The sequence below is a fragment of the Eretmochelys imbricata genome, chromosome 11 (genome assembly GCF_965152235.1).
Source record: "Eretmochelys imbricata isolate rEreImb1 chromosome 11, rEreImb1.hap1, whole genome shotgun sequence".
Lineage (NCBI taxonomy): Eukaryota > Metazoa > Chordata > Testudines > Cheloniidae > Eretmochelys > Eretmochelys imbricata.
Genome location: NC_135582.1, coordinates 40,219,734 through 40,233,482, shown reverse-complemented (window position 1 = coordinate 40,233,482; position 13,749 = coordinate 40,219,734). Strand labels below are relative to the sequence as shown.

General features: G+C 38.2%; 1 protein-coding gene across 4 annotated transcripts in view; it reads right to left on the bottom strand.

Annotated features, from left to right (window-relative positions):
* Positions 1 to 13,749, bottom strand: part of DCAF17 (DDB1 and CUL4 associated factor 17) — a 45,218-nt gene that overhangs the window by 22,102 nt on the left and 9,367 nt on the right. For all 4 annotated transcript variants that reach the window (XR_013347565.1, XM_077830524.1, XM_077830525.1 and 1 more), the window contains exons 5-9: positions 6,806 to 6,942; positions 5,543 to 5,621; positions 5,064 to 5,153; positions 2,819 to 2,926; positions 2,140 to 2,245 (exon numbers count right to left, since the gene is read on the bottom strand). Coding sequence is in view for 3 of the 4 variants with exons in the window: in XM_077830524.1 (XP_077686650.1) it covers positions 2,140 to 2,245; positions 2,819 to 2,926; positions 5,064 to 5,153; positions 5,543 to 5,621; positions 6,806 to 6,942 (520 nt within the window). In the remaining variant the exon portion in view is untranslated. The remainder of the gene's footprint in view (positions 1 to 2,139; positions 2,246 to 2,818; positions 2,927 to 5,063; positions 5,154 to 5,542; positions 5,622 to 6,805; positions 6,943 to 13,749) is intronic.

The following is a 13,749-nucleotide window of genomic DNA, read 5'->3' as shown; positions in this document are numbered from 1 at the left end:
ACAGGAATGTAACTATCTCCAAACAGCAGCTATAGTCAATGTTCATCAGAAGCTGAAAATGTCCTAACCACAAACTGTTCTTGAATAAAGTTCAAGATCAAAAAGGTTTCTTTTTCTTTTAATTTGTCTCTTAACCTCATGATCCAAAACTCTAATGATCCACAAGCCGTGGCAATGTATCTAATATAAGCTGCCTTTCAAAACTCTCACAGGCCTATTCTCAACAGGGCATCCAACATTAAGTTATGGTTTAGTATACTACATCAGAGAGGAAACTGAAGAGAGAGTTCCTAAACTCCCTCTCCTTTGCAGAACTCAAGCCAATGATCATCGTATGGTCTCATTTCTTGTTTTCATATGATGTTACATAATTAAAGCTTTAGATTATTATCTAGCTCTATATTGTATCTTTGTGAATTACTTGCATTAGGCTGAAGTATCTGGCTTGTTTTGTCTGCTATTACTATGTGAAATTGTTCAATAAAAATTAATGTAAATGTACTTTTTATATGAAAAAAGAAAAGGAGTACTTGTGGCACCTTAAAGACTAACAAATTTATTTGAGCATAAGCTTTCGTGAGCTACAGCTCACTTCATCAGATGCATTCAGTGGACTTTTTATATGGAAAATCATTTGTTAAAATATTGAGTACAAAAAGCCCAAGATTTTTTTATTTTTTTTAAAAGGGAGCCTAAAATTGGTATTCTAAGTGCATATTTGGCAGCAGTGGGAGCTAGCAACTGCTTAGCACTTTTGTGCCCAAATATTAATGTAGGAGGCTCGTACTTTTGCAGGGGTGGGGAGGAAAACTTCTAGATTTTTTTTAATTAGAGAAAAAACAATTAATTTGCTGAGATGGAAGGCCTGGGCTTGGGACCCACCTTAAGATTCTGATTTCAGATGCACTGGTGTAAAGAAGCCTTTTATATCTGAGAACTGTACACACACAAAATGTAATACAACAGAATACCATGTTTGTAAGCTGGACATAAGAGTTATTTTCTAAAATAGCTTAGTTTTTCACTTAGAATTAAGCTCAATGTGACTGACACACTGTGGACAGCTAGAATGGTCAAACTGCAATTTGGATAAATTACATTCTGTCCCCTTGAGTTCTCCCTGCAGTTTAGATTAGATACAGTAATCTGTTTCTCACTTCCTATGTTATACTATTGTTAGGCCCTACCAAATTCACAGCCAGGAAAAACACATCACGGACCATGAAAACTGGTCTTTTGTGTGCTTTTACCCTATACTAAACAGATTTCACAAGGGAGACCAGTATTTCTCAAATTGGGTGTCCTGACCCAAAAGGGAGTTGTAGGGGGGTTGTAAGGTTATTTTAGGGGGATTGAGGTATTGCCACCCTTACTTCTGCGCTGCCTTCAGAGCTGGGAGGCCAGACAGCAGCAGCTGTTGGCCAGGTGTCCAGCTCTGAAGACAGTACCCTGCCAGCAGCAGTGCAGAAATAAGGGTGGCAATACTGTACCATGCCATCCTTACTTCCGTGCTGCTGCTGGCGGCGTGTCTGCCTTCAGAGCTGGGATCCTGGCCAGCAGCCACTGCTCTCCAGCTGCCCACAGCAGCAGTGCAGAAGTAAGGGTAACAGTACCACAATCCCCCCTACAATAACCTTGCAACCCCCCTGACAACTCCTTTTTGCGTCAGGACCCCTACAATTACAATACTGTGAAAGTTCAGATTTAAATAGCTGAAATCATTAAATTTATTATTTAAAAAATCCAAGACCATGAAATTGACCAAAATGGACCATGAATTTGGTAAGGCCCAAACCATTGTGTAGCTTTTCTGTGTGCAGTTTAACAGCTATCACGTTCCATCCCAGAAGTGGTTGCTTTACACTGGTAGGCGAAGGGATTCCTGTTTATGCACAGTTTTTAGAGTTTCTGAAGCAGTTTTGTTCCTGTTCTAACTTTCTGTAGAAGTCCTATTTAGTAAATTCTTGAGTTTGGAAGTAAAATAGAAAACTTTCTGAATTATAATATGAATACCCAACTAAAAGTAGAGGTACACTACAACACACGACACACAGCAGTTTTAAATGTTCTTGCCAGCAGTGAAAGATCCACAGATAAAACATAACAGCCATCAGTCTTGATAACGCAAAGATAAAATACCTGTTATTTTAATGTTACAAGGAAGGCCAAATGGATACTTTCCTACAATTCCAACTTTACCATTCCAGTTGTATTTGCATCCCAAATCAAATTGCTGCTCTGTGAACTAAAATAAAGCAAAACAAATTGGTTTTATTGATGTACACATTTTCTGTTCAGTTTTACTGCATTACTCAAATGGTTCATTTAAACCTAAAATCTTGTTTTCTAAGTACTAGTAGATTTTTTTTTTTGGCTGAAAGAATTTAAATTCACTTCCAGCTCTACAACTGATTTTTTCAAAATTTAAATCTGGGAATATTATTCCTAGACTCTCTCTGATTCCATTTTATATCAAGGAGTCTTCCTTGACCATTGGTTTCCAACCTCAATACTTCTTCCTGTTACAACAGACATGACATGTAACAGTCTGTAGATACTCGTTTTGGTAAGTTGTCTCTATGTCAGTGCCCACTCTACGTACATTTCACAATTTGAGAATAATGCTATTAGAATTGTTTAGTAAGGTAGTGTGCCCATTCATACCTTAGACTGTAATTTTCTTACAGCATGGCTTCTAACCTTTGTTTGGTGCATTTCTCCTATTATAAAGTGTCATATTCATATACAGTGCTAAATTAATAACAATCAATTTCCTCAAAGTATAGTAGGTTGTGTGTCAAATTCCATGCTCCATTACCTGCTCAGAGATAGACTGGAAACTATAGAGCCTGACCAGACCCATGCTATACATCACAATCAGCATTCCATGAGAAACCGCAACATCTGTCACATTGTTCCCAAATATCTGGCTCAAGGAAAAGAAAATATTCCATCAGGAAAGAGATCATTAAAAAGAAAATGTAAAACACTAAGGCTGCTTGAATAGAAATTGACTTGCTTTGTTTTACAGTCTCATTTCCTGTTACTCTTCTCCAAAATTGCTGACAGATGTTTTATTTTAGATGGTTTTGCAAATCAGATATTCTTTTGCACTTCAATAATAATACTTTGCACTTCCGTACCATCTGAAGTCAGAGAATCTTTACCGACATTCATTCTCAATATGCCCCAACAACAGGTAACTTGTTACCCTGTTTTTACAAACGCACACAGTGATGAAGTAGGTTAAGGGTACATGATAAGTCAGTAGCAGAGTTGGAAATACAATCTTTTAATCCTGATTCCTGGTTTGCTGCTATATGGCAAGTGGTCATTCTGCTCAGGGATCCAGGACAGCACATAGCTGAAAAGTTAACTATGTTACTAATGCATCAGTCAGGATACAATATTGGATGTTTAAGCTCTGAACCTGAACCCAAGTCAGATAGGTCCATGGAGAGGTGCTTATAGCTCTTAATGACACTGCAGTATTCATTTTCTCCAGAGTGCCTCACGCATCTCCACTAAGGAAAACAACAAAAAATCCAAACAAACAAACTTTTGTTGAATGTAAACAGATGAACTTTATTCTTAATATTTAATGGGCCACACACATGCTTCCAAGCTGCATTTCTTCCTACATTTATAAAGCATTTATAAAGAGTAAAGTTTTCACTCTGCTAATAGATATATTTTATGGAAATGTGGTTAAAATGGGGAAGGGGAAAAGCCAAAAACAAGCATCAAATCAGATGTTCCTTGGCCTATCTGTAGGACAAAAAACGCAAACCACTTTGATCCACAACACATCTCAGGAACCACATCCCAAATGCATGCTGTCAGGTTCTGGCTGTCTTAGAAATACATGTATTGCCTGTTTCACAGGCCAGAGGGGGCCAAATCAGTGGGGTTTAGGTCTGAATCCACGTGCCTCGTTTGATGCTCTTTCCACAGAACTAGTCACTATTTGTACAGCTGGTTGAAAATTTCTGATGGAATGTTTCTTCATTGGAATTTGCCAATTCATCTAAATCAAAATGTTCCGTGGAGACAGCTTGATTTCTGTGAAGTTCTGATTAAACCTGCCTGGTTTCCTGCCAGCTTGCTTGTGGGCATGCTGGGGTGCCCAAGCTACCAAGTCCTTGGCAGCCCATGTTCCCAGTTTAATCTCAAATTTGACCCTCACAGTTGAAATCTCTGTATTAAATTCCCTACACAGGTTGGTTTTTCAATTATGTCAAATTCTATGCTTTGTGGTAAACTTTAAATAAAAACATACTAGCATATAAGATGTTAGATTTCTAGTTTGTGTCAGACATTAATTTACATGGGCTGTCAAGAGTAAAAGTACTTTATAAAGTAAAGAGTACTTTATAGTTTTGCTATAAAATAACCCCACTTAGTGCATTCAGTGTTGCCATTTTTTTTTGACCACTTGCTCATCACCCATTTCGTAAACTTTATCTTGCCACTCAAACTATGTATGGACAGAGGTGCTTGTTGATAGTAAAATTTCACTGCTGCTTCTCTCATCAATAGCTTCCTAATGAACATGCTATTACAGACAAATTTCAGATAGGACATGTTTCCTCTTGACTGGAACAGCAAGACTCACATTTTTATTATTTTTCTAGTATCTTTCCAGCTTAATATAAACGCAAGTTAAAAATCTCTCACTGTATGTAGTATTTACATTTTACACCCTTAATGGTGGACAGGGATATTTTCACAGCTAGCTTCCTTTAAAACCCCAATGCCCACAAACACCCACCAATTCCCAACTCTCTTCTTCCTCTAAGGAGGAACTAGTTTCAAACAACTTTTCCTAGCACCTACATAACAGACCTGGTGCATTTGATATTTTGCCAGCAGGTCACTTGTGTGAAGAATTACTCTGTGGTCATTTCTATCCAAGGGAAGTGGGATACTGATACATTCACTAGGGAAACGAGCCACTGCATTATATGAATTAGTCCTGCATTACTGGGACGTGCAATGAGGCAACACAATGCTTTTTTAAATTACTACACCTTGGAGCATAGTTAATACAGAAAGTAACTCACTTTTTTGTTTATCTCCAGCATTCCAATAAATTTCAGAGGTAGCACTCTGAATACAGCAAGAAAGAATAGCACAGACTGTTGGATGCCTGCCTGGGAAAGAACAGTAACACTGAACTTAGTTATTGTATTTCAGGCAATATTACGTGCTAGGACATTAATCTAACAGTATGAAACCGTGATAAATATTGTTAAGACCTTTTAGGGGAGGATTATCACCTTTTTTCACAAGGGGAGACTGAGGCTTAGAGAACCCAAAGCCATATGAGGAAGGGAGGGGCTCTTGACCGGGTTCTGTCCTCTAATCACAAAGCCAGTCATGTTTTTTCTTCTAGTAACATAAAAGTGGAGAGTGTTTCCATACCTGCAATAGTTAATGACACAGGGGCAGCTCACAAAGAGTTCTCTCTGAACCTCTGGACCGGTCCTGTAAATATTTGGCTATATATACCTCACCTAACAGAATGCTTGAGTAAACCTACCTGCTGTGCTGCTGCTGGAAGTTTATGCTGAGCTGATTTGAGAACCATAATCTCTTGAGGAGTGTCCCAGCTCAGATACCTATTGGTGATAAGAATGCATTTTTTAACGTAGTAATTGTTTTAGACTTTCTTAAGGCAAATGCACCTTTTCTCACAAACTTTTTGTAATACAGGTTATAACACAAGTCAGCTCATGTGGATGCTGGAGCAGATCCCAGTGTCTGGCCAAGCTCTGCCTGTTAAATGATCTGGGGTAAAGAGTGTTTGGGCACCTGGAGTAGCACAACAATGATGGAGTTGGGGGCCAAGATCTGGCTCACTTTATCTGGGACAATGAGACAAGCACTATTGCAAGCTCTTAATATATTAAAACTGGCTAATGCACTTTTCGCCTTTCCCTTCATAAACCAATTTTTTGATTCTGCACCATAAAAAGGGTCATTTCCTCTGGGAATTGAAAGAAAAACTTGCACTTCTCCAGTAGCAGTAATTTCCCTCCTCTTAAATGGCAAAATGGATACTTTGTGCAAAAGAACATTCATAAGTTAAAAATTGCCTATTTCTGAATTGATAATATTTTCCTTGTTTTATGACGTTTGCTTTGCACATCTTAAAAGGTACATTCTGGTATGTTGTTATTGCAATATTAAAAGTTGTAAAATTGGCAGAGAAAAGCCAGCGATAGCCTGATTCTGTGGTTTACTTTCTTTTCCAGATGAGTTAACTGGAAATGTAGGTGTAAACTGAAGTCCTTAACATTTACAGTGCTGAAGTTTAAAACTTTTCTAAAAGAAAATTCTGTGTAGTAACTATGCTCACGAAAGATACGAGATTGAGAGCCTTGAAGTCATCCATAGAGCAGGTACAGCATGGGATCAGCACTGCAGGCTGCCATTCATTGCACCAACAACATGCCTTTATTCTGATCTGGAGGATAGTTCACCTCCATGCTATTCAACAACTTGCACCTCCACAGAGTATGAAAAGAATGGTGTTATTTGCTGATAAGTTTTGGGCTTCATCCTTTTCCTGCCGTGAATTTGAGAGAAATTCCATCCATAAAAATGTATTTTACAGATCTCTGGTTAAACAATATGGATTCTGCCCTTCCAAAGTAATACAGTGTTAAACAAAGCTTTGTGAATGCATAGGAACAAAATAGCTTTAATATATTACAAATTAAGTGATTTTCCCCTATAGTACTGCTATAAATCCCAACTAATTAAAACATTACTTGTAGAAAGCCCAGCCAATAATTAATACCTGAATTTGCAGTAGGGTGGGAGGTATATTTTTTCCAGTATTTCTCCAGTATTAGCAGAGAGACGAAGGAGCCAGTTATGAGCAGTCAAAACTGCAAGAGAAGATTTATAGTCTGATGGACTGGGAAGCGTTTCCCCCTACATAAAAAGAAGTTATCAGTAAAAAGTTTGAATGTGTACATGAGGAAAGCCTTATTGCCTACTTTCTATAGTTTTTAAAGCAAACTATCTGGCCTAGATGGAGATTAGGGGCCAGATTTTTGAACACCATCCTCCCTTTTCACACTCACAGTTTGCAGGCACAAATAACTGTGAGCACAATTGTTCCTAGGTGCAATTGATATCACTTAGGCGGAATAAGCTAAACCAGAATAGCTCCCTATATGGACTCACTTTGTGAGTGGAGTAATTATTCCAGAATAAAGTCACTTTTATTCTGGAATAGAGCATCCACACAAAGAATTATTACAGAATAAATAAATTATATCAGAATATCTAGTTATTCCAGAACAGCTATGCTGGTCAATTTCCCCCATACAGGCAAGGGCTTAGAAGTCTAACTGCTTGATGTTAAGCAGTTGGATGTCATGCCAATTGTGCTTACAAAACTGCAAGTACAAAAAAGATGTAAGTAGAGGCCAAACTCAAAATCAGCGTCTTAGTGATGGGTGGCGTTTACAAACCCAGACTAAAACACAGATACAATTAAAATGTCCTGCAATAAAAATGAAACATACAGACACAAGACTGCAACAGTTTTAAAGTAGGTGATAGGAATGCTGGGCCACTAGGGGAATGGTGGATGCATAGTTTTATAACTACCTTCTGCCACTTCCTAAAATCTACAACCAGCAGCAACTGATTCACTTTCCCACCCCCATCTAATATTCATCAGATATTCTATAACTCTTTTCTTTTAATTTAATACCATTACGGATGCTGTTCCATCTCCAGACTTTCTACAAAATCCTAAAAGGCAGAAGGTGTCAGACAGCCCTTTTGCAGCAAGATCACCGACGAGGGAGAGGCTGCTCCTCTGAGACTAGATAAAATTATGGACGGGCTAAAACAAATCTCAAGTGATCTATCTTGAGGAAAAATATCTGAAGATATAACTGAAATCAAAACTATTACTAGTACACATCAAGCCAATTTGTAAGACTCAGCATCAAAACTAGAGGAAGCTGAAAACCAAATCTCCTCACTAGAAGACACAGTGAATACTATGAATATAACCTCAGAGCAACAGGAAAGGACTACTAAAACACTGCAGGAGAAGGTTAATGATCTCGAGGGAAGATCAAGGAGAAAACTTCTGAGAATTGTGGGTCTCCAAAAGGGGTTGGAAAAAGGGAAGCTTGTGGAATTTTTATCTGCCATGTTGCCAGCTCTTTTTGTCTCACCCCCTCCCCAATCAAAGTTAAAAATTGAGATAGTCCATTGCTCATTTGTGCAAAACCCCACTCCAGATACAAAGCACCAGGCCATAACTGTAAGATTTTTAAAATATACTTTTAAGGAACTCATTCTTTAAAAAGAACTTAAAAACCTAACGTGGAAGGGACACAGGCTGATGACTACACCAAGGATGTGGTGAAGAGGGCTAAATTTAACAGATCAAGAGCTGTAGCCAAAGGATTGGGTTTGGACAACTTCATTTCCTTCCCTTCTACTTTCAAAGTTAAAAAGGAAGGCAAGATGGTTTTATGACAGCAGAAGAAGTTGAAAGGTGTCTGATCTCTCTACTACTACAACAAAAACCCTGCAAAAGAAACAGATGGGATGTATTAAAACAACTTTACCAGATCCGCCACTGCAGTGGTGGCATTTAGTTCTCAGTCTAACAAAACAATTGTAAAGGACAAATCCACCGTTTTGTCCCCTTACTTTTCATTTCTTTGAACTTCTATTGTTCATCAGCAGAGAGGGCTGGCTGGGAAGAAGGATCTCATCTCTGATTTGAATTTTGACCCTCCATTGGAACTAAAGAAGCAGCTCTGTGCTCCAGCTGCTGCTGTGAGCAGGTTGGAGTGTTACAATATGGACACACCTGCTTTGCTTGCATCCATCCCACGCCCCTCATTAATCCAGTGTACCAGGAGCACATCCACATTCAAGAACCTCACTCCAACCAAACTGCTTAACTGGACCCGTGGACTCCTTACAGCCGTGGATCGGTAAGGTTCCACAGAGAAGCATGGTTTTATTTTCTGTCTGAGGCACTCTCACTCCTGATATCTTTTCCACCCCCTCCCCACCTTTTTTATTTTTTTCAATCTTCCTCCCCTTTCCCCTTCCTTAATTTTGTTTCAGCCCCATCTAATTTCCTAGATTTTGGGTTTATAGTAAATCTGGAAATGTTCAATCCATTTGCCCTAAATGTACACTTATAAGAGATATCCGATCTAAATAGTGTAATGAAGATTTCAATTGAATGATAAACTGTTTCAATTCCCCAACTGTAAAGAAATCTGATCTCCTAAAATCCTATCCAAGAATAATTACTATTATTGCTGTTTATGATTCACCAAATTACTGAGAAGATGTTGTTATGACACTGTTGTATGCAGTGTAGTTGTCTGTTTTTTTCAGTAATATTAGTTCAGTTTTTTTCTTTACTTTTTATTTTTGTTAGAGTTGAAATAAATGTTATGCTGATTTACATTGGTAATGTGACTACGGAGTTTACACTATAATCCAGCGTGGACAAGGCTCCAGGGGCAAAGTTTAGGCAGAACTGCTCTGCTAATGAACTCTTATCTGCAAACGATCCAGTTATGTTGGAATAAGGTTGTTTAAATAATTTGTGTAACTTTCTTATATTTCCGCTATAGACTTGTTCTTAAGTTTAGAAACTAGCCTTCTTCACCCTTTTTTTGCTGTTGGGAATAGTGCAGAAACCACGCCCTCCCTTGATATGAGACTATTTCTCCTTTATAAAATTAAAGGGAATCCAGTTATACCCCAGTTGGGTGTTTTGAGTGGTGGGGAGAATGAGTGATGTGGCCACTCTTCATGTCCCAGGGTGGTGAGGAGGAATCCAGATATCCAGCCCAAGCAATGACACTATTCAGCCACCCGATAAAGAGAGATTTGATCTAAGCATGCCTTATTGCTAATATTGTAAACTGTGTTTCCTGGAACATCAAAGGGGTCAATCATCATATAAAAAGAAAAATTATTGTCACTTATCTTAGAACACTGAAAGCAGATATTATCTTCCTACAAGAAAGCCATTTAATTACTTGGCGGCAGAGACATTTAGGATGGGGGGAGGGGTACTTAAGTTCTTCTCTGCAGCCAAACATGTAGCAATATTGTTTCATAAAAGACTCACTTTATAAATTCTAGATGTAAATAAAGATCAGGAAGGTAATTTTTGTTGGTGAAGGCTATGACTTCTGATTCTATATATACCCTAATTGATGAATGTGGACCCCATTAACTATAACAGGGTTCAAAAAAGAACTAGATACATTCATGGAGTATAAGTCCATCAATGGCTATTAGCCAGGATGGGCAGGGATGGTGTCTTTAGCCTCCATTTGCCAGAAGCTGGGAATGGGTGATGGGATGGATCACTTGATGATTACCTGTTCTGTTCATTCCCTCTGAGGCACCTGGCATTGGCCACTGTTGGAAGACAGGATACTGGGCTAGATGGACCTTTGGTCTGAACCAGTATGCCAATTCTCATGTTCTTAATAAAGATGCTCCACTTTTTAAAAACATTTCCCCCCCCCAAAATTAATTAATATGCCATTAGAATCAATCATCATAACAGGAGATCTTAATGAAGTATTGGACCCTTTTTTTAGACAAATCAGGCCAGCCCCAACATACACAATCACATATTAGAAATATTATAAAAGATTTTAAGGAAGAATTGGGGTTAAAAGATGTATGGTGGTTGCAAAGCCCCTGGATGAAGAATTTTACTTTTTTTTCCTCCTTGTAGTCCACATATTCACAAATAGATTTCTTCCTGATTTCTATGACTCTGGTAGACTCAGAGCTCAATAATGAAATCAAGTCTATTGTGATCACTTATCATGCACCAGGATGCTACCCCTCCCAAGACAAACTGGACTTGTAAAGATAGATACTGAAATCCGCTCTTGTGCAACATAAACATTTTCAGAACCATGTCACAGAAAAAATTCAGTTTTTTCCCTAAACAATTGACTCACCAGAGATATCCCAATCCACCCTATGTGATACACTAAAAGCTTTTATTAGGGGTAGGATTATTTCCTACTCAGCAGATAGGAAGAGGGCTAGCCAGGCTCAGGTCCTAGAATTAACCAAACAACTTAAAGCTATGGACATAGAATGTGCAAACTAGCCCTAACAAGAAAATCTTAAAAATGAATCAATCTTTGGTAAGAAGTAAATAGACTGAATTCAGCACAAGCTCAATTTGCTCTTTTTAGACTCACAAAACACACTGGGAGTCAGGGGTAAAAGTGGGGAAAATTCTCACATACAGATTAAAAGTAAGCAGTCAAAGGTCCCAAATACTATCACTCAAATCAGAACAAGAGCAGGTTATTACTAATCAAAAAGAGATCAAAGATCAATTTTTGAAATTCTACCAGGCTCTTTACAATAATGATTTGCCACCTGACCCAGAAGAACTAAATAATTTTATTAAAGCTCTAAACTGCCCACAATCTCATAAGAACAGCAGACTAGGCTGGCCTTTCCCTTGAAATTAGAGAAATTAATCAAGGCCATGGAGGAAATGAATCTGGCCAAGACCCCTGCCCTTGATGGCTTACCAATAGAATTCTATCAAAGTTTCAAAAAAATTCTGGCCCCTAAGCTGTTATACTTTTTGAAGATGCCTTAAAGAAAGATATGCTACCTCCTACTATGAGAGGAGCCCTAATTACTGTATTACTTAAACCAGGTAAGGATGCGCAAAATGGTAACAGCTATAGATCCATCTCATTAATAAATACTGATGTAAAAATACTTTCACAAATATTGGCTAAGAGACTGGAAGGTAATGAGTGAAATGGTTAACCCTGAACAGGTGGAATTTATTTTAAAAAGGCATAGTTCACACTCTAGAAATTCCCATGGAATTGTTTAACTCAATGCAGAGAAAGCCTTTGACAGAGTGAACTGGCAATATCTGTTTGTGACCCTCGATAAATTTGGCTTGGGAAAATCCTTCATTTCAGGGACAAAGCTGTTAGGATCCGAGAATTGGGACTGGAATATAACCAATAACACAGTAACTCCCCCGCCCCTTTGATCTGTTTCAGAGAGCAAGACAGGGATGTTCTCTCTCCCCCCTCCTATTCAATCTAGCATTAGAACCACTTGCAATACAAATTAGGGAACTCCAAAATATTCAACCGATCAAATTTGAGACTCAGGAGACAAATTTTTCTATATGACATCCTCCTATTTATTAAAAATCCAGATCAATCTATTCTAAATATTCTACAAACTATAGATAACTGGTAAATTCTCTGGCTACTAGATAAATTGGGATACATTTGAAACAATAAAGATCTCATTGGATTTACATGGAAGTGACTTTCCCTGTATAGGGATATTTATATGGCAAAAGACAAACCTCCGATATTTTGGCATCCTCTTTCCTAAGGAAATTAAAAGCACAGTCAAGATTACCCTCACCTCATTAATCATGCAGTTAGCAAACTACTTCTCTCCCTTCTGGGGAAAAATAAACAATCAAAATGAATGCCATTCTGAGGATCCTTTTTACTCTGAATTCCTTTCCTACCCATATTTCTCCCTTTTATTTTACCAAAATTGACAACATGTTCAGATCTGTTTTGTAGGCTGCTGGTAACAAACCGAGAATCTCCTTACAAAGATTACAGCTCCCTGCCAAAACAGGTTTTAGATGTCCCAACTTTAAACTTTACCATCAAGCAATAATCCTTAGCCACCAGCACAGTGGTTCATTCCCTCATGCCTTAGAAACTCAGATTGGTTCCAGCTGGAAGCAGAATTGGTTGCTCCTTTACCCCTTTCCAATGTGCTGCGCTTGGATTACTACTGATTCCCTAAAGAACAACTACCAGCTATTGTGGCAGACAGAAATATTTGGCGTACTATGTCTACTAAATTTAAAAATTACCCTCTTTTACATACCAAGGACACTCTATCTGAGGTAACTTGAAACTCTGTATAGCAGACAACCCCATCATTTGGCCAGATTGGATTAGGGTTATAATATTCAAAGAAAGGTTCAATCTATAGACTAAGAAGGAGTAGCAATTATGTCCAACTTAAACATGCCATCTCCCATCTGTTGGGCCCCAAAGCCTATGTTACCCCTACCCACCTGAACTTCTTTCATCTCTCAAATATTACCCAGATTGCCAAGATGTACAGCAACACTATATGCACGTTTGGCCAGCAAATTTGAATGAAACATGGATTCCCAAAAAAGAAATGGGAGGAGAAACTAGGCCAATTTCTCTCTGCCAGCCAATAGAAACAAATTTTAGCCAGTGCTAAATTTTAGCCAGCCTTGGATCTCTGTTTAAAATTAATCCAGCAGAAAATAATCTGGAGGATGCACTGTTCAAACAGGTGCTGCTAAGTGAAACAAATATTGGAACTATGATTCAGCAGGTGCTAACTTAACCCATACGTTCTGGGAATCCTCCTATATCCATATATAACATAATAAAATTGTGTTATAATCTAAACATGCAATCTTAAACCTAATGGATGTTAAGTGGAAGCTGAATAAATCTGAAAACCTTTAGCTCAGCGGGGCACTAATAATTACTAAAAGACTAGTACTACAAAAATGGAAATCTTAAAAAATGACCAATAACTGAAGACTGGAGCACAGACTCTGTAAGCTTGGCCACCATGGAAAGCATTGTATGCTGTAACAGAAATACCCAAGAAAAATTCTCAGCGATATGGTATGCTTTCTTGAGGTATCTG